The sequence below is a fragment of the Lucilia cuprina genome, chromosome 3 (genome assembly GCF_022045245.1).
Source record: "Lucilia cuprina isolate Lc7/37 chromosome 3, ASM2204524v1, whole genome shotgun sequence".
NCBI classification, from domain to species: Eukaryota; Metazoa; Arthropoda; class Insecta; order Diptera; family Calliphoridae; genus Lucilia; species Lucilia cuprina.
Window position 1 is genome coordinate 47,462,922 of NC_060951.1, and position 22,447 is coordinate 47,485,368.

The window sequence follows — 22,447 nt, forward strand, 5'->3', positions numbered from 1 at the left end:
ACATGGTGTAATGCTTATTTTTAAACAATATTATGGTATTTAATTTTTTTCAAGAATATTCCAGGAATTTCTTTTATCTGTCAAATGCGTTGTACACTTTTAGGCTTAAATATTATCAATGGTCATAGATACAGAATTATTCAAAGCATAAAATCATTTAACAAACTTAAGTAAAGTTCATGGAACATTCTCGAAATATTATGATTATCACCTGATACAGCTCAAGATAAAAGTATTTTCAATTTCCAATTATTATTTTAAACTAAAAGATTACTAGTATTTTAAAGTTGTCTCTAAAATTTGTGTATTATCTTTATTCTAAACTTTAATATAAATTGCACTTTTCTTTAAATTACTAGTGTTTGGTTTTTAATAGAACAAAAAAAACCTAAAAAAATCTTTTTTATTATTATTTTTAGTTTTTTTTCTGCCTTTTCCTTGATCAAAAACTTTATTGTGGCATCTTCCTGCAAACAGTTCATCATTTTGTAATGCAACTTGTGTGACAGTTGAATGCTATAAACTTGACAAATTATATCGAATTTTATAGGAAAACTTTTTCCCTTCGTTAAAGTTATTAAAGTCTTCTTCTGTGGTTTATTGAGAGTTAAAAGCAGGACTAAGATTTTGTCGTTGTTTTTTTGTTCTAGGTTTACTTTGTAACAAATGTTTACTAAAAAGTTTGTCATTTAAAGTTGAAAATAAATGTTTTTTTTTTATTTTAAATATTGAAGTTATGGCAGAGAATTTAAGTTTTAGGATTTTAAGAAGATTTCTTTGCAAAGCTTTTTTTATGACATTGAAAAATGTAATTGATGAGTTTTTGTTTAGAAAAAGAAATGCAATTTATTATTAAAGGTGTTCGACGGTTTAAACAATAAAATAAAAAGCTGAGGAAGAAAAGGGAAATACATTTTTGAACAATTTTGTAAAGCAAGAAGTGGAAATTAATACTTTCTTTGAAAGTAAATTCTCGTAAGGATCATAATTTATAATTTTCTATTAGAAGAGATGTTTTTGAAAAATTGTCTATAAGATGAGACGTTTTTTGAAAATATTCTATAAGATTTTTTTTTATTAATTTGACTATTAGAAGAAAAAACTTTTGAATATTTTGCTATCAAAATATATATTTTTTAATTTTCTACAAAAAATTTAACATTTTTCATTTTTTTAAAATTTTTCTATCATAAGAGAAATTATTGTAAAAGTTCTAAAATAAGAGACATTTTTATAAGATTCCTTGTAAGAAGGAGATTTTTTTTAATATTATATACTTCGGATTTGATGTATATACATATCTACATCCTCCTTTCAAACTAACTAACTAACTAACTAACTAAATAACTAACTAACTAACTAGCTAACTAACTTACTAACTAACTAACTAACTAACTAACTAACTAACTAACTAAGTAACTAACAGTTTTTATAAAACAAAAAATTAAAAATTTCAGAAACAAGTTTATAAAAAAATAATTTTCAAAAAATGTTCTGTAATGTAAATACATTTTCAAAAGTTTATTGTTTTTTTTTAGAATCCATTCTTTTCTTTCATAAGTTTCTAAACAACAAATAAATCCTTTTAATTTTTGAAAATTTTTCTAAAATACTGCATCAAATTATTTTTTAAACAAAAACTCTTTTCCATTTTTTGCTGATTTGTTAAAATGTTTTTATATATATATATTTTTTTATTTCCAATAAAACTTGACTTTTATTTTTGCTATCATTACCTTTGAAACAAAGCATGTGAGTGTGTATGACTGTATTAGTGTATACTTCCGGCTTTTGTCTGTTGGTTTAAAATATGCTCTATTTCCTGTTTTATTTATGCTTGAACACTTTTATTTCTCTAAAATGAAGCGCATATAGACAGTAAGGATTAAATGATGATAAAGATTGTGCTTTCTTTTTTAAGGTAGAAAATAAAAAAAACAAACATTTTTTTTAACATTTTACATATATCCTCTAGGAAAGTTGTTAGAAAAAATATGCAATGTATTGTAAGGTTTAGCTTTTTTTCAAGAGAGGATAACGTTAAGGCAGAGTTAGAAAGTGTATGCAAGTATTTTATATCATTTACTTAGAAAAATATTAAAGATTTTTTTAAATATAGTACAACTGCAAGGTTTGCTGTTGCTTTTATTTCTTTTTTCATTTATAGTCTATTTTTGTTTTGAATCCTTTTTGTGCTTTGTATATTAAGGCATGTCCCATAAATGAATTATGCGACATTTGTTGGAAATTGCTTCCTAATCTCTAACATCCTTCTGCTTTTTATATACAATTCACTTGCATACATTTTAAAAAAGAAACTTCTATATGTGTGTATATTCGTCCAGTTTATATGAGTTGTGTGTGTGTGTGCATTAGTAGATGCTAAGATCTAGTTAAAATGTATGAGTAGTATTTCCTTTTATTTTAACAATCGATATTTATATGAATTTAAAATGTATATATTTATTTGTATGTGTCTGTATTTACTTGTGTTTTTTTTAGTATGTGTTTGTATATTTGCCTTAGTCTACATATTTGCAAAATGCATTAGTTGGCCTTGCAGTTCAATTTGTCTTTTAATGCTTTTTATTTCTTGAATTGCACGATGGGTGTGTGTATATTTATATTTAGATTAAATCCATGACCTCTTGGTCTAGTCTGATAGATTAGAACGTTTACCTTCCATAGGAGCATTTATTTTCTATAAAAGTAAAATGAGAAATGTTTTGGAATATTTTCTATAATTTTGTGTTTCGAAAATTTCCCACGACAAAGAAATGTTTTAAAAATTTTCTATTCAAAATTAAAGATTTCGAAATTTTTCTGTAAAAAAGTGAAAATTTTGATAATTACTTATAAAGAGAAAAAGAGAAAGGTTCTATTGTAGTTTTAAGTTTGTTTTAAGATAGAGAGGGAGAGTATATTGAATATTTTCTGACCCATAGTACAGTATTATTTAAGTTTCTTTAAAATATAAAATTTTTTCTTTAAATTCATATCACCCTAATGTTTATTCTTTATACATTTGCTCTCCTTAAAATCCTGTATGCCATAAAACCTTTACCTTAAAACCTATAGACATTATATATTACTTATTCTATATGAATATCTTTACATTTACTCCTTCATCTTTGTAATTTCTTTTTATACCTGTTTTACCTCTAACACACGTATTCTATAGGGTTTCAAATTATTGTTGCATTAAGTATTTAATATACAATAAAAAAACAAATATCCTTAGATCTAAATATGTAAGAATTTCTATTTTCTATGTATTTGGTTTATGTGGTCTAACCATATTTTTATGTGGATGGGTTTTAAATAAAAGTGCCAGGACTTTCGCATTACTACATATACACATACTACTGGTTTCAAATACAAGTATTTTATTATTTTTAAATTTGTTTTCAAAAGTTTGTATCATCTAACATGTTTAGTTGCATGTTATATTAAATATTTCATATATTTCTTGTTGAACATATAATAGCATACCCTTCTGTTGTGGACAGTATTATATTGCGTATATAGCAACTTTTATTAATTTGTAAACTTGCTTATTTTCTTCGTTTAATATTTTTTAAATAAAACCTTTAATACAAATTTATTTATTTAAAACTTACTTGTTGCTAATGGTCCACATTTGGCTTCATCTTTGAAGGTGCAGTATTTCTGTAAATCATCAAAGTATAGACCAGAGGGACAACGATTTAGGTAGGGGTAACCATCAACACACTAGAAGAAAAGAGACAAAAAGATATACTTGTAATTAGTTTGAATAAAACAAACATGCGTTAAATTATCTATAGAAACCTTTTGCAATATTCTTTTATACAAAAAATTATTTTTCAACCAATTTTATTTTCAAGAAGATCTTGTGTGTTTTGTAAAAAGAGAAGTTTAGAAAATTTAAAAAGAAAATATTTATTTAATTTTATTCACTTGTATTAAAATTTAAATTAGGGTTATTAAGTAAAAAAATATTTTTGGAAATTTATATATATATTTTTAAAGGAAATATTTCTATAAAAGTAAATATTTTAAAATAGAAGAGTTTTCCATAAAATTATAAGAAAACATTTTCTCTAAGAAAACCAACACGAAAAATTATTAGACAATTTTCTATAAAAGGAGAAATGTTTAAAACTTTTCGATAAAAAAGGGAAATTACAGAATATATTTTATAAAAAAGAAATATTTTCGAATTTGGATACATTGAATTAATACAATTTTGCAGCAAAAGAATTATTTCGAGAATTATTTAAACTTCTTTAAAAATTACAAAGTTTGACTGCTGTTGCAGTTTTGGAGATATGGGACTTTTAATACTTATTATAAGTATTAAAAGTCGCATATCTCAGAAACTGCAACAGCAGTCAAACTTTGTATGATCAACTCGGGCGTTCATTTAAACACATGTTGATAAAATGAACAGCATATAAACAGTGGGCGTGGCACCTCACTCTTTTCAATTATTGTATCTTAGAAAATATCTAGTCCTAAAATTTGTTTTGACAAAAAGAGGGGAACTAGCTTGAAACCTTATTTATCTGAGAATCTTTTAGAATTTAAATTTAAAAATTGTGTACAAAAATGTTGTTTATCCATATGAACACTTTTCAATAGAAGGCTTGGAACCTATCATGTTAATCAAATACAAATATATATATATATATATATATATATATATATATATATATTATATATATATATATATATTATATATATATATATATATAAGTATATATAAGTATATATATATATATATTATATATATATATATATATATATATATATATAATATATATATATATATATATATATTATATATATATATATATATATATATATATTATATATATATATATATATATTATATATATATATATATGGGAAACTGTAATAGTTAAAATCTTCAAAAATCGGACAGTTTGTTTCTGAGCAAAGCGCACTAGGTATAGTAAATATCCTATAAAAAAGGACATTTAAAAAAAATTTTATAAAAATATAACTAACAGAGTTTCCTATGAAAGACGTAATTTTTAAAGAGGTTTCTTAATAGAAGAGTAATTTTTAAATAATTTTCTGTAAAGAGAAAAATATTTTTTGAGATTTTTTTATAAAAAAAAGAAGGTTTGAAAATTTCATATCATATGAGTAATTTTTAATGAAAAATTATTTATTTTGTGAACAGAATAAAAGTTTTTGGAGCATTATTTACAAAAAATAAAACTTTTAAGAATATTTTATAACCTTCTTTTGGAGAATTGTCTATAAAAAGAGGAATCAATAAAAAATTTTCTATAAGAAGATTTTTTATAAAAGGAAAATTTTGAGAATTTTAAGGAATTTTCAATAAATATATAAAATTTTTAGAGAATTATCTAAAAAAGGAACATTTTTACAAAAACTTCTATTAAATACTATAAAATACTAATTTTTAAGGATATTTTATAAACTTTTTTGGGTAATTTCCTATAAAAAGGGAAATTAATAAAGAATTTTCTATAAGAAAATATATTTTTGATAATTTTTTTTATAAAAGAAAAATTTTAAGAAATTTCTTTATAAAGTAAAATTTTAAAAATGAAAATTTTTTAAAGATTTTTTCTAAAAATATAAATCTTTTGTAAAAAAATAAAATTTTATAGAATTTTGTACAAAATTATAAAATTTTAAGGAATTTTCAATAAAAATATAAAATTTTTAGAGAATTTTCCAAAAAAGGAACATTCTTAGAAAATTTTCTATTAAATACTAGAAAATTAAGAAATTTTCAAAACAGTTTTTTTATAGTAAAGAGAAATTATCATATATTATATATATAACAGTAATAATTGTCTTTGAAGAAATGAAAATAATAATTAAACTTTTTAAAACAATAAAAAAAATCAATAAAAATTTAAATTTGTAGAAAAATTTATATATATTTTTTTATAAAAAAATGGCTATAAATAATAGACGTTTTGAAAACAGTTTCTATATTAAAGATAATTTATCAAATTTTTTATATAAAAAATATAGAAATGTTCTGTAAAAATAGAGATTTTGGTAAAATTTTTAATAAATAGAAAAAAAATTACAAAATAATAAGTTTTTAACTTTTTTTGTTTATTTTCTCATCACTTACCTGATAGAAACGACGACAAGTAACAGGATCTGCATAATTGCCATTTGCAACTTGTGAAGGACATTGGAATTCTTCCTTTTGTGCTATAATTTTATAAAATTAATATTTTTAACAAATATTATAAAATAACATTTTAAAACTCATATACGAAAAGCTTTTAAATAGTAGTAATTAAAAATAAATTGTTTAACATTGTTCTTTTATAATTTACATTCATACAACTTAAATCATTTTATTTAACTACAACTTTCAAATGTTACAGAAAAATAAAAACTTTTCTTACAATTTCTTTTTTATTACAAAATAAGTACTTACTTGAAAAAAATAAGAGAAACTTGCCTTTAACAAAGTAAAACGTATGTACTTTTCATGTATTTATTTCCTGTTATGTTAAAAGGGGGCTAAAGTTTTTAAATTTTTTTTCATACATATAATGAAAGCATGCGTCGGTCGTATTTTGTATGTCGTTTTAAAAACCAACATGTATAGAATTAAGTTTTGTAATATTTTTTTCTTTTTATAGCCTTGAGAATATTAAAAAAACTAAAGTCTGTTTGCTTTTGTTTCCTAAATTACATTCATTCACTTTATACAGACATGCAGGCTTTTATACTGTTATTATACTATAGAATGAATGTAATATTAGTTACTTTTTAACTACAAGTTGCAATTTTTATAGCAAAAAAAAACTGAAAAGGAAAACTGCATTTACTCATTTATGCTATAACTAAATACAATTTTTTATACAATGTAGCTTTTTTATTTGAAGCTACACTGAAAGAAGTTTTTGGTTTAGAAAGTATTAGAATGTTATGGTAGTTTGTTTGAGTGAATTTTGGACATTAAAGACATTTTTTGAAGGGGACTATGTATGGAAGCAAAAGTTTAATGAGGGACGATTTTTTTTTGGGAATTTTGCCAGACGGACGGACATTTCTTAATAGATTCAGAAAACAATTCTATGTTGTTTTATATAACCCAATATACCCTCACCACTTTCGTAGTGTTGGGTAATAACATTAAATCGAAACTTCATATAGTCGCTTGCCTTAAATATTTGCTCTGGAATTTTTGCCAGTGTATTCGTAAACTTTTATAAAAATATTTTTTATAAAAAGTTACCTCTAGATGATATTTAAAAGAAAGTACACACAATTTAACATTTTTTCCTAGAATTAGAAATAATAAAAACCAGAAGTCTACATGTGTTTTTGCCATAGAAAAATAAAAAAGTTAAAATTATTTTATACATCTATGAAATTTTTGTTAATAAAAACTAAAGTTATGTTTTATGACCTCTAGGCTTATAAAATATATCAAAAAAAGAAACAAAACTCTTTTTATTAATTTATACTTTTTTTATTACTATTTTGTCTAAATATTCTAGGTATTTACTGCAAAAACTTAACTAGTAAGAGTATGGGAAAATTTAATTATTTAAAATAACTAAATAGAAAACTAAACTGTTTGTTTGAATTTTAAATTAATAATACATACATAATTTTTGTATTTAATATTCATAGAAAATTATGATTTAAAAAAAAAACATTTTTATATAAATAGTATTTAGCCTAATCTCTATAAATATTTATTTGTTAATAAAAGCATAAAATGCAGGTAACATTTGAATTTTATATAACACAGGATATTACAAATTAAAGGCCAAACAAACGTTAAATAAACAAAAATTTAACATCTTAGCATTACTAAGCTACTTACTAGTAATGCAAAATGTAGTTAGCAGTCATGACCATGCATTCGTTAAAGAATATTTTACAAAGTATTTGTTACCTAATTAGCTTTAATACAAAGGCCCTTTTTTCTATCTCCTTTAATTTAAAAAACTCCATGCTAATATTTATTTAATAATATTTTTACAAAATTAATTTGAATAAAACAATATTTAAACATTAGGTTTATAAATTTTATAAAATTTTTGAAGATTTTAAATCAGCTCTTTCCATTTCACAAAGTACATAAAAGAGCACGTAGAAAAGAACTCTTATTACCGAGCGATAATAAAAATTATAGCAGCAATTGCTTTAAAGTTTTCGATATTTATTTTATAGAGAATTTAAAATTTTTAATACAAAATCGGAAATTTTCAATATAAACAAGCGTTTGATCCACGATATTTATTCGAAGAAATAGCGATTTATTACTCCGAGAATCCGAGAAAAATGTTTTCAATATAAGAACATACTACGTAGTTATTTGGCCTAATTTTGATTAAAACCCTAATAAACATATTTATATGTGTAAATATGTATATCAATATTAATTGCATTATAATATTTAATAATTATTTAAATATTTTTTTATTGCTCATATATTGATTTAATAATCACAATAGTTGATTGTGCTTTTCCCAATTTTTATACCCTTCACTTTAGCGAGAAGGGTATAAGTTTGTCTTTTTGTTTGTAATTTTTACAATATAATTATCTGCTCCATAAAACATCCACAGTGATATACCAAGCAAAAATAAAACGAAGTGCTTCCAAACGTATAATATATAATTCGAAAGTAGCACTAAGTGAATTTGTTAATCTTCTTTGGAAGTGATGTTCATTGACTTCCAAAGAAGCAAAAAGAATCCAATTTTGTTTAAAATTCAAGGTATAATTTTTATACCCTACACCACTATAGTGGGGAGGGTATTATACGTTTGTGCTGATGTTTGTAACATACAAAAATATTGGTCCAATACCCACCTTAAAGTATACCGATCGATTCAGAATCATTTTTTGAGTCGATTAAGACATGTCCGTCCGTCCGTCCGTCTGTCCGGCTGGCTGGCTGTCCATGTAAACCTTGTGCGCAAGGTACAGGCCGCAATTTCCAAGATAATTTGATGAAATTTGGACCAAGCATGTTTTTTGGCACAAGGACGAAGCCTATTGAAAATGGTTGAAATCGGTCCATTATTTCATCTAGTCCCCATACAACCGTACCTCCCGATTTGAACTTTTTATGCTATAATTACGTCAAATATTCTGCTATCTCTCTAAAAATTGGCACAAATAAGTTTTGTATAAGTATAAATGATACTGCAGATTTTCGTAAGGATCGGCCTATATTTGACCCTAGCCCCCATACAAACCCCCCTTCAAAAAATGACTTAAACGTCTAAAATTGACTTGTAACCATTTGTATCGCAATGAAACTCAACAAAACTAACTGTTATTTAGAAATATATCCTTTTCCCAAATTTACCGAGGATCGGCCCATATTTGACTATATATAAAGCCTTATTTAGAAATTTTAGTTTTTTATCAATAAATGGCTTAAATATTTTGGCATTATGGTAATATTCAACATAAAAGTTTCTTTACAAAAAATAAAAATTTTATAAAAAGTAAAAATTTTAAAAATATACTCATGGTGTAGGGTATTATATGGTCGGCCAGGCCCGACTATACTTTCCTACTTGTTTTTAATAAAATTTTTGAAATTAAACAATTTTATTTTAAAGTTGATTGATAAATGCATGAATAGCATAAAAATAACTTTCTGAGAATGACTTCAAATGTAGTGAATTTCGAATAAAAAAATAACACCGCTCGTTTGAGAAGCCTGTTTTAAATTTATCACTTGCACAGCCCCTTTCAGTAGTTCCATAGAGTAAACTCTATAAAAGCGGTTTTCTAACACATATTTAGTAAAGAGTGTATAAGTTTCGTCACAGCGGAATAGAATTCTGATTTTTTCGTTTTGCTTGAAAATCAAATAATTTATTCAGGCATGTGTAAATTATTCAGTGTTTGTAACGTTAAAACATTTTCCCCGAAAAAATCTAGCCAATTAATTAAATTGATAAAATAATTTAAAGGAATTAAAACAATATTAAGAATTTTCCTGCAATTTAACTAGTTTATGTGAAGCCAAGATAACAGCCGATAACTTTTCTAGAGGTAAAAAATAAAAACCTATTGAACCAGTTTTTAGTTATAAACTAGCATTCTCTCTGTTCTCAAAGCGAATACAAATAAGAAATAATACTCTCAAAACAAATGTTTATGTTTTGAGCATGAGAAACCTTTGCCCCTCTTTGTTTCAAATCGAAATATGAAATTTAATCATTTAGTTAGGTTTGAGAAACCCCTAAAAATAAATATTTGAAAAGTTTATAGTTTTAACTTTATAATTCCAAAATATTTGTTTTCTTCAATTCCTTTATAACACTGCTTCGTTTGTATTTGTTGGCTTAACACATGCATAATTTGTTTAAATTATATTTGTGTTTACAGATTTTATAATGTAATTAAATGCAAATTTGTATATGAAGTGGAACACAATTAAATTAAAAAAAATTATAATTCTTTTTTTTTTTTAACAATAACACAATGATTTAATGTAAATAATCAATGAAAGTTGAAATTAACAAAAATTATATAATTCTTCATATGTAGAACTTGTTCCTTAGGCGTTAGGCCTTTTAAACAAAATTAATGTGCATTGCAAATAATGAAAATAAATCTTTTTCATATTTTGTCAATTGTTCTTTTTTAACAGCCGCAGAGTTACCAATTATTATTTGCTATTCGATATATTTTTAATTTACGTTATTTTTAAAATGTTCATATATCGTTTAAAATAATAAATTTCTTAAATGTTGTGAATTCTTTTTATTGTATATTTATGAGAGATTCAGATTTTTATGGGCAATATACACTACAAAAATATTTGTAGGTATTTTATGTTTAACCTTTGAAAAGTTTTTTAATCTGTTCCACATTTTTTTTAGCTATCGTACTGTCTTCATTAAAAATCTAATAGACTAGAAAGAAGTTTCTTTTCATATACTAGTTCATATACAAATCGATAAAGCTGCTAAGAGATTTTAGATGATTTAATAGTCATAGGTGGAAGGGGGAACATACGACACTTTTTTTGAGGCCTTCTCGAATTAAATCCACAATACATATTCTCAATTTTTTTCTTGATTCGTATACTAAGATGTGTTGGGTTTAGTTTTATCCGTTTTAATCTTTCCTAAGTTATCTTAATAAATATATTATAAACACAGCGATACAATCCCTCCCACGCCGTAAATTATGCTTTAAAATATGATATCGAAAAAACGTTAATCTCTTATTGTTCACACTATTGACATTCCATAAACGAAAACAAAATTTGATAACGTGATAAGTAAAATCGATTACTCGGTTTCCCAGTTATTCAGGTTTTACGTATGAGCCCCTATGGCGAATGATCTCCCTTCTACCCTAATCGATTTTGGGTGATTTAACAGATATAGTTGATGAGTTAAAAGAAATGTCTATAAAGTAGTCAATGGACTAATCAATAGACTAATTTGTAGAGTAGTAAAAAGATTTATAAACTGATCAATTGACTTGTGCATATACCAGTCCATAGAATATTTTTTGTTTGGTTGTAGTATGATAGTGTTATATTAGCATGGTTCGGTTAAATTGCAGATATGCATGAAGTTAATGAATGTATGCAGGATTTATTAAAAAAACAAATAAAACCCCAAAAAAACCTTTCACATATTTTCGGACACTTTTACACAGTAGTGTTTCATTCCTTTAGCGTAATCGACAGCGCGAATAAGTTATTTCGTATTAAGTGTTTTAATTTCGAAGGAAAGAAAAAAAAACAGAACAACAAAATGACATAAATTTTATTAAATGTATACGAAAAAATAAATATATAAATACAACAATCTTTTGCATAATTTCACGCATTCTTTGGTGTAAAATAAAAACACAAGTAACGCAAAATTTTTATGAGCTTTAATCGCGCCTGCTGGTCTGGTGCAGTAATGTTTCCTCTGTTTTTTTGTTGGGTACTTTATTTTGGGTTCTTGTTGTTCTTTTTTTCAGTTCATATAGCAACTACTTTATTGTTAAACTTTAGCCCCCCCCAGTTTCCTTTTGGTATCAATATTTATTTACCCACCAAAAATTATATGTGCTTTTACATATCCTGGCGTGTGTCCTTTGGTAAAAAATGGCGATAAACCAATTAAAGTTTTATGCATTTTTTTCTACTTCGAATTATACAATTTATTGTAAGAAGGAAAATTACTACCTACATGTATAGTATTTACTGGTTATTTTTGTGTTAATTTCTTGTGTGAAATTTAATTTTATTGCTACTTTTTTACTTTTGTTCTGGTAATTATGGTAATGTATTGTAAATCAGAAATTATTTTGTTTCTATACTTTGTAGCGATTCAATAATGGATTGAAATTTTTAATGAAATTTATTAGTAAATAAATTATGTTAAGAAGTTTTAATTTATAAGTAAAATGTAAAGTGATTTTGGAAAGGTTTAATATCGCTTGCCATAATAAAAAATCACTGAAGAAATTAATTACTAAAAATTCAGTTTAAAACTGGTACCCGCAAAAGACTTTCCTATGACCTTTCTTGCTTTCTCATTTATGTATTTATACATTTGTACTTATCTATTAACTAGTCTAGAGGCCAGTAATGTTATCTAATCTAGTCCCAAGGCTTGACAAAAGTCTAGTCTATAGTCCATAAACTTGTCAATAATCTAGAGCAGAGATAGTCTAGTCAAAAGTCTAGTCCATAGACTACTCAATTGTGTAGTCCATATACTATTAACAAGTCTAGCCAATAGTCTAGTTCATAGACTGGTCAATAGTCTAGCACATAGAGTAGTCAATAGTCTAGTACATAGACTAGACAATAACCTAGCCTATAGACTAGTCAATAGTCTAGTTCATAAACTAGCCAATAGTCTAGTTCATAGACTAGTCTATAGTTTTGTTCATGGACTAGTCAATACTTAGTCTAGTCCATAGAATAGTCAATACTCTATTCCATAGACTAGTCAATGGTCTAGTTCATAGACTTGTCAATTTTCCAATCTATAAACTAGTAAATACTTCAGTTCAAAGATTAGTCAATAATCTAGTTCATAGACTAGTAAATAGTCTAGTCCATAGACTAGTCGATAGTCTAGTCCATAGACTATTCAATAGCCTAGTTCATATACTAGTACATAGGCCATTAAATGATCTAGTTCATAGACTAGTCAATAGTCTAGTCTATAGACTAGTCAATACTCTAGTTTATAGACTGGTAAATAGTCTAGTTTATAGACTAGTCAATAGTTAATAATCTGGTGACCAGACTAGTAAATAGTCTATTTCACAGATAAGTCAATAGTCTAGTCTAGATACTAGTCAAAAGTCTGGTACGAAGACTAGTCAAAAGTATAGTCCATAGACATGTCAGTAGTCTTAAACAGTGACTAGTTAATAGTCCAGTCCATAGACTAGACAATGGTCATGTCCTTTAAATTTTTTTTAAAATCTATTTTTTTTAACTCCAATGAAAAATATAAATTTAATCACATAGTTTTACTTGATTACATACGTTTTCTTTAATTGACAAATCGTTGTTTATGTTATTTTTGTAAAACCTTAACATTTCGTAATTTAGTGGACAAAAGTTAAACAATTTATTAAAAAACAACTACTTTTTTACAATATGTTTTGCTTTTGAACATTTACAGATTTTTTACGATTAATGCAAATTTCTTTAAAAAGTATGTTATTTTGTTTTTTTTTTTGTAAAAAATAATAAATTTTAATTAGCGAATGTAATTGTATAAAAATTGTTATTGTTAAATGAACAACACCATCTATTATTCTTGTAAAATGTACAAAAAAAGACACGACAAACAGTGGCTGCTGGTGTTAAAGAGATTTTAAAAGGGAATATTTGAATGTTTACTTATTTTTCTCATACTTAGTCCTTACTCGGTAACCATTTATGTGCTAAGAATAAGTAGTGAATGGTAATCATTTGATAATTTAAATCTTGTCAAAATTTGTCATGTGTCCCTTTTTGCCAACATTATCTTTTATATAGTTTTTACTGTAAGTGTTGAAGAAAAAATTACGACCTGTATATCACTTTACACTTTACCACAACATATTATTTTTGTGATTTTGTTTTTTATATTTTGTATTAAATATAGGTTGTATTAATTTTTTATACAATATTCCTGTTTTTCGCATTTGTATTTTTATTTGTTCGATAAACCATTTTTTCCAAAATTAACTGTGAATGGTAAACAACTACATACATGCATATAATAAATAAATACAATAATAACAAAAACAAAAACAACTTATATTGTAAAAAAATATACATACATATATTTTATATATATATGTACGTGTTTAAAAATATATGTTGAAAAAAACAGCAGATCATGGACAAAGTGTAAATAAAGTATCAATGTACAATTTTTATTTTATGTAAAAGTATTGAATTGAGTGTCAGAGAGGGAGAGTATATAAAATTTTTATAAATACAACCACAACAACATATGCATATACACATTTACAAGGTTTTGTAAATCGAAATATAAAGAATTATTTTCAGATTTTATATTTTTAATGTACATAAATATTCCTGGTTTGTTTCATAAAATCAATTTTAATAATATTTTTATGCGATTTTTTTAGGGGGGAAGTGGTGGATGGGTATTAAACGTTTTTGTTGTTTTTATAATAATCCGAAAATAGCGCTTTCAAGCTCATCTCAATTTAAAATTACATATTCAAAAAGATTTTTTATAAATATCGTGTATCAACAAAGAGCTTTCAAATTAGCTTTCTTGCTCGTTTGCAAAAATTATCGAATATTTTCTATAATGGAAAATGTATCAACAATTTTCATGAGAAGAAAATTAAAAGTTTTCATAAAGAAAACAATTATCGAAAATGTTCTAGAAATAGAAAATTTTTCGAAAATTTTCTATAAAAAATTTACAAAATTTTACAAACATTTTCTGCTAGCAAAAGATAATTTAATAAAAATGTACTTAAAAATATTTATCGAAAAAGTTCTATAGAAGAAAAATTGATGGAAAGTTTTTTATAAAAAAGAAAATTTATCCGAAATGTTTTTCAAGATAATTTGATGAAGTTTGGACCAAGCATGTTTTTTGGCACAAGGACGAAGCCTATTGAAAATGGTTGAAATCGGTCCATTATTTCACCTAGCCCTAATACAACCGTACCTCCCGATTTGAACTTTTTATGCTATAATTACGTCAAATATTCTGCTATCTCTCTAAAAATTGGCACAAATAAGTTTTATATAAGTATAAATGATACTGCAGATTTTCGTAAGGATCGGCCTATATTTGACCTTAGCCCCCATACAAACCCCCCTTCAAAAAATGACTTAAACGTCTAAAATTGCCTTGTAACCATTTGTATCGCAATGAAACTCAACAAAACTAACTGTTTTTTAGAAATATATCCTTTTCCAAAATTTACCGAGGATCGGCCCATATTTGACCTATATAAAGCCTCATTTAGAAATTTTAGTTTTTTTATCAATAAATGGCTTAAATGTTTTGGAATTATGGTAATATTCAACATAAAAGTTTCTTTACAAAAAATAAAAATTTTATAAAAGTAAAAATTGTAAAAATATACTTATGGTGTAGGGTATCATATGGTCGGCCATGCCCGACTATACTTTCCTACTTGTATTTATTAAAAATTTTCTATAAAATATTTATTTTTGATTTCTTAAAAGAAAATTATAAAACATTACAAAAAATGTTGTAAAAAAGGGAATTTATAAAAAAATCAAAAAAAAAAAAAAAAATAATTTCTAGAGAATTGTCTAGAAAGTTGATTACTTAAGGGACATCTTTTTCTCTGCTCTGAAAGTTGTATATACTAACTAGTCTACTGTTTACCAACAGCTCTCAAACTAATTACACCAAACAATACAATTCAAATGATTTCATGTTTTCACCAAAAATGTAATTATAAATCGTAACAAATAGGGGGAAAAGCAACAAAAAAATCTCCCCTTTAGATTTTAGTTCTTGCAACCCTTTCATTTATTAATTAAAAAATGCAGGATATTAATATATGAATATTTTGTGCTGAAATGTTATTTATTTAGTATAGTTGTCTTTCGTAAAAAACCTGCGTAACATTTTAATGTTGTTTTGTAAAAAAAACAAACTATGATTAAAAATATTTCATTATTTATATGGATATCTATACATAAATATATATTTTTTAATTTTTATACAATATGTTGTTGCATTAATACTATATCTATCATATTGAAATTAATATAAATGTTTATAGAAAAAAAAATACTATACTAATTTTTTTAAGCCTTTCATTAAAAACATAAACATTTCATGCAAAAAAAGTTGATCACAGAGAAGAAAAAAACTACTGCAGGATTTTATATTCATATATATTTTTAATATTTAATCAAAATTTATAATTCATTAATTTAAAATGTTTTGTACGTGTGTGTTTGTGTATTATGTTCATTTATTTATAACAATATTGATATTTATTAAAATAAATAGATTCCTTTTTTTTACATTTATAAATAATATTTGTTTGTATGCAAACAAATTCAAATTAAATATTTATATAATATAATAGTTATTGTATTTTTATTTAAATAATATTTACTTGCAAGCAATATATAAACATGTGTGTGTGTGTCAATATAAATAATCAATTAATTGTTTAATTGAATTTTATAGATTTAATCAATTTTGTAGTTCAAGTAAGAGGTGGACAGGCAATTCAGAACTCTAATGCTAATACTTTTTTGGCATCAAAAAATAAATAAATAAATAAATAAATAAATAAATAAATAAATAAATAACGCAAATAGATTTCAGTTTAGCAAAGAATAGGCCTACTGGTCTGAACTGTACAATACTCTTTACTATGGAGTATAGAGTGTATAGTCAGGACTATAGACTGTAGACTATATTATTGACCAGATTATAGTGTCAAGTTTAAACTAGACTATAGTCTTGACTATACCTTAGACTATAGTTTCGATTATGAGATTATAGTGTTAAAAATATAGTTTGGACTATAGACTATTCTATAATCTGACTATAGTCTGGACTATACACTAGACTATTAAATAGAGTATTGATTTAACTATAATATCGACTTTGGACTATGCTATAATATTATAGTATCAACTATAACCTAGACTATAGTCTGAACTATAGACTAGATTATAGTTGACACTATAGATTATATTATAGTATCAACTATAATTTAAAATAAAGTTTGGACTATAGAATTTACTTTGGTTTATATCCTTAGATTCTGTTTAAAGTCTGGATAGAAAACTAGACTTTAGTCTTGAGCATATACTACACTTTTGTCTGGACTATATACTAGATTATAAATAAGATTATAGTGTCAACTATGGACTAGTCTATAATCTAGACTACATCCTAAACTATCGTTTCTATTATATATGAGATTATAGTCTAAACTGTAGACAAGACTATAATCTGGACCATGAACAAGTCTTTATACTATGGGCTATTCTATAGTCTGACTACAACCTGGCCTTTAGACTGTACTATTAAAAAGATTCTAGAGTCGACTTTAAACTAGACTATAGATCAGATTATAGTGTCAACTATACAATAGACAATATTTCGAACTCTAGCCTAAACTATAGTCTATAGATCAGTTTATGGTGTCAAATATAGACTAGACTATAGTCTGGACTATTGACTTATTATAGTCAATAGTTCTGACTATAGACAAGACTTTTGTAAAAAGATTAGACTATATAAAATAGTCGTACTATATTACATTATTCAATAGTCTATAACCAAGACAATAGCAACAAAATGGTTGAAAGTTCTTTAGTACCTTTTATTTTAAAAATTTACTATTTTTGTAATAGAAAACTATTCTTAATTTTGTTTAAAAGCTTAAATTTCTGTGACATAAATATAGAGTTTATTAATTAACTATGTCTGTATCAATTACATTTCATTTCTTAATTTTATGCTTTACAAGTTTTACCCTTTATTTAAAATATTTTGTAATATTAAATATTTTTACATAATCATTTTATAAAACATACATATATAATTAATAATGTAACGTTATAAATGAAATATAAATAAAAGAGGAATTTAAAAAAACATCATCACCTTTGATAATAACATAAGTAATAAAAATACACGAGCCAAAACAAAACAGCTACAGTAAGTAAGACAGCATCCAAAAATCCCTGACAAAGAAAGTGGTTTAAACAACAAACAACTTTAACAAATATATACCAAAATCATATATATGTATATTAACCAGTTGTTGTTGTATTTGTTTAACCAAATAACTCGTTAACTTTTGCTAGAAGGGGGAAAAATTACCCAGAAATAAATCCATAAAAATAAAAGTGCAGTCACTATAAACACTTACGCTTCACATGTTAGTTTGTGGAATTTATTATTTACTTGACGATTGCATAAAAGTTTATAAAAATATTCATTTTAAAATAATATTTTTGTATTTTTAAGCCATGCTGTCAATTTTTTTGGGGGGAATTTTTTGTTTTTTTTTAGTTAAACCATATGATATGTTTTTGTCCATTTTTTTTTGCAAAAAATTTCTTTAGTTGTCAGTTTCAGACATTGACCATGAAGTTGTGCTTTTTTAAAGCTGGATGTCTGGTTTTTTCTGTTTTGCTTTTTAATTTTAAATTTTAATCAACCATTTTTTTCGGTTGAACGAGGTTATCATAATAAGTCTTTTCAGTAAGTTTATTGAGAAATGTTTAAATTAAAAAAGTTTAATGAGAAAATTTTGTTTTAATCAATCAAGTTTTTTTTTTCGCTAGAATTGCATAAAATTAAGGTCATGATAATGTTTGAACAAATTTGAATGAAATATGGGAAACTCGTGAATTGACAGGTTTTATCAGTATAAAACTTAAACTTATTGGATATTTTAATTAAAGAGATATTTTGTAAAATTAATCCAAAAAAAAAAATAAAATAACATATAACAATTTTTTATTTAATTTTGATCTAAAAGGGAAAAAAGGAAAAAGAGTCTTCTAAAGATATCGCAGGATATTATCCTTTTTAGCGTGTACTGACATCAAATTCTAAAAAATAAAGTATTTTTCTTTGCAAATAACTATTTACTGTAGCTGTAAACTCAAAAAACACTCTAAACCGAGAAAAATTAAAAAAATCTTGGACACCAGGGTCCTGTAAACGTGAGAGAAAATTTTCTTCGAATTAAAAATTTAACGAAATTTTAATTGAAATAGTAAATTTATCGAAATGCTACTTTAAAGAGAAAACTTAAGAAAATGTTTATTTAAAAAGAAAATTTATCAAAATGTTTATTTAAAGAAAAATTTAATTGCATTTTTATTTAAAGAGAACATTTTTCGAAAATTTTTGTTTAAAGAGCAAATTTATTAAAATTTTTCTTTAAATAGAAAACTTATCAACATTTTTCTTTAGAGAGAAAATTTATCAAAAGATTTCCTATAAAAAATATATTGCCAAAATTTTTATTTTAAAAGAAAATTGACTGAAAATTTTCTTTAAAGATAAAATTTATTGAAATGTTTCTTTAAATATAAAAATTACAAAAATGTTTCTTTAAATAGAAAATTTATTAAAATATTTAAAAACAAAATTTATCAAAATATTTCTTTAAAGAGAAAATTTACGGAAATGTTTCATTAAAGAGAAATTTTATCGAAAATTTTATTTAATGAAAAATTTATTAAAATGTTCCTTTTAGTAGAAAACTCGAAATGTTTCTTTAAAGAGAAAATTTATAAAAATTTTCCTTAAAAAGTAATTTTACCGAAATTTTTCTTTAAAGAGAAAATTTATTGAAATATTTCTTTAAAGATAAAATTTAACAAAATGTGTGTAAATTTATCCAAAATAAAACTTATGAAAAAAAAATACCGAAGATTTTTTATAACAAGATAATGTATCAAACAATTGCCATGATAAGAAAATGTATCTAAAATTTTTTATGAAAAATATTTTTTAAATTGAAAATTATGTATAATAAAACTTGTCAAATATTTATCTTTAATTACTTAGCAACTTATTGACTTGCCCTCGCATTTGATGTTAATTAATTTTTTCCATTTTTTTAATTTTGATGATTACGAATTGTTACTGCTTTTTTTTTCTTATTTTTAATCAAATTTACATAATATATGTTTAAATAATATTAACATTTTTTTGTCAATGAAATGCCTTAAAATTAATTGTCATGGAGGTCATGCTGTGAGATGCTACTGCTGTCGATATTTGCTAAAAATTTTGTTTGTTAATATTGATGCGCTTATATATAAGAGAAGTTTTATGATTTCGATTATATTTATTAACATAACTCATTTACTTTGAGCTCTTTAAGTAACCGGTTTATATAAATATTTGTTATCACTTAGTAATTGGGAAATAAGTTAAAATTTTATTGAAAATGTAGGGAACTTGCTTCCAAATATTTGAGAAAAGCTTGATTTTTTGTTATTCCGAACAAATCATGAAAATAGAAGTCTCGAATGGAAATTTTCAAATCTATAATATAAAATTATAGGAAAATTTAACAAAATGTTATTTAAAAGCAAATCCAACTGAGTAAACTTGTTGTTAACCAACAACCAGAAATTTAAACCTCACATTGACTCAAACTCTTTAATGTAGTAAAATAAACTTGTTTCTTGTAAAGGATTTTTTTTTGCTTAGCGGTATGATGGACGGACGGGTGTGCCATATTTTCATAATTACTATTTGTCATAACACTTTGACGGTGAGTAGTGATGATAAAGCCAATGCTATTGCTGATCAAGTGATTTTTTTCTATAGTTTATTTTTTTTGTTTACCAATATCCGCATTTATTTAGTTTTGCTACCTACTCCGGCAAAATGTTTAGTGACACAATTATTTAAAGGTGATGTGAATGAAAAATGTCTGCTGTTGATTTTTCATTCGACATTAACTAAATTTGTAAATGTTACTTGTAGTTGTAATGTAAGTTTTAACATTTTACATAAATTGCATCATTTTGAGAGATGTAATATTGACTGGTTGTGAAAAAACAAATTCATAATAAAATTTCTTTGATATTGAAGTGGAAAATTTTTTAATTAAGAAATAAAGAGTCAGGTTTATAAATCTATATTATTTTTAAGTTTTAAAGCTTTTATTAATTTACATATTTCATTTAGTTAATTTTCTTAAAATTGAGCATTATCTTTTTAAATTAAATGCTTCTATTAATGACTTAATTATTAAATAAAAAAACTCCTCGCTCGTTAACTGCAAGACTATATGCAGTTTCTCACTAACACGAATTCATAAGCATACACTCACATCATATTGAGACATTAAAAAATGTTTAATGTCAAAAAAAATCCCGGCAAAATGTCAAAAGATATTAAAATATTATGAATTTACAGAAGAGCTAAAAGTATAAAAATAAAGATGAAAAAAATTGCATATATTTCACATAAAACAAATGAGCTGCCACTTCATAAACGAATATGAATACGAACTTCCAATGACGCTCTTGACATGTATATTATGAAAACTATTACTAGTCAGGGAAGTAAAATAGAGAGTACAAAAAAAGTTTTTTTCTTGGATAAATAGTACTTTATGTTTAAACTCGTTATGCGGGATGTTTTTCTATTGAAGAGTTTCTATACAGAAAGTTACCATATTGACACTAAAGTGTATTTCATTTTTCAATAACATTCGTTGTCAAAGTATATACTTACATACGTATGACAACATTATGTAATATTGACAACGCAACGTTGTCAACATTGCAACAAATCATTGTCTAAATCTAAATTTCATACACATCCATTGTCTAAATGCTAACAAAAGTGGTAAGCTCACGGATCGTTTTGTACGTACGTATGCATATACTTTGATAACGAATGTTATTTGCAAATTATAAACAGTTTGTTATCAATTTGATAACAGGCGTAGAAAATATGTCTATAGAATCCCTAGACTACTTTGAACTAATCATGTAACCAGTTTTGTGTTTAATTTCCTTTTTCTAAAGCAAACATTACAATAAACAAGTTTATCTGACTCAAATTTAAATTCGTAGGAAACCAAGTATAAAAAGAAATTAAATGTTGTAAAAAAGTACAAAAGGATCACAAAATTACTTAATTACGTTTTACTTAACTGTGAATCATTTTACTCTTTAGTGAAAGCTTTTAGGATTAAGTAATGTATTCTGTTTTCTTTGTGTTCTATTAAGAAATCATAATTGCTCCTCTCCGAAAAAAGTACCAAATTTTTTACTGTCAAACCATATTCATACTCATTTTCACACATTCTTTTTGAACATAAACTCGAAATATATTTAAGAATGTAATCTACATACTGAAAATGGCATACAGAGAGGCATAAAAAGGGTTATCCCATTAGAGCGGTTTTCTGGGAGTGATGTAACTGTTGCATTCCCACATTAAGGCAAACAGACATTTAA

At 24.6% G+C, this 22,447-nt stretch overlaps 1 protein-coding gene and 1 long non-coding RNA gene across 2 annotated transcripts in view; one reads left to right on the forward strand and one right to left on the reverse strand.

The window, feature by feature from the left end:
• The window catches only part of LOC124418810, an 84,546-nt gene that overhangs the window by 58,120 nt on the left and 3,979 nt on the right, over nt 1-22,447 (forward strand). The gene's annotated exons all lie outside the window — the stretch shown is intronic.
• The window catches only part of LOC111686774 (chitin deacetylase 1), a 63,112-nt gene that overhangs the window by 37,871 nt on the left and 2,794 nt on the right, over nt 1-22,447 (reverse strand). Inside the window, exons 2-3 of the mRNA XM_023449160.2 lie at nt 6,128-6,210; nt 3,621-3,732 (exon numbers count right to left, since the gene is read on the reverse strand). Of these exons, the coding sequence (XP_023304928.2) occupies nt 3,621-3,732; nt 6,128-6,210 (195 nt within the window). The remainder of the gene's footprint in view (nt 1-3,620; nt 3,733-6,127; nt 6,211-22,447) is intronic.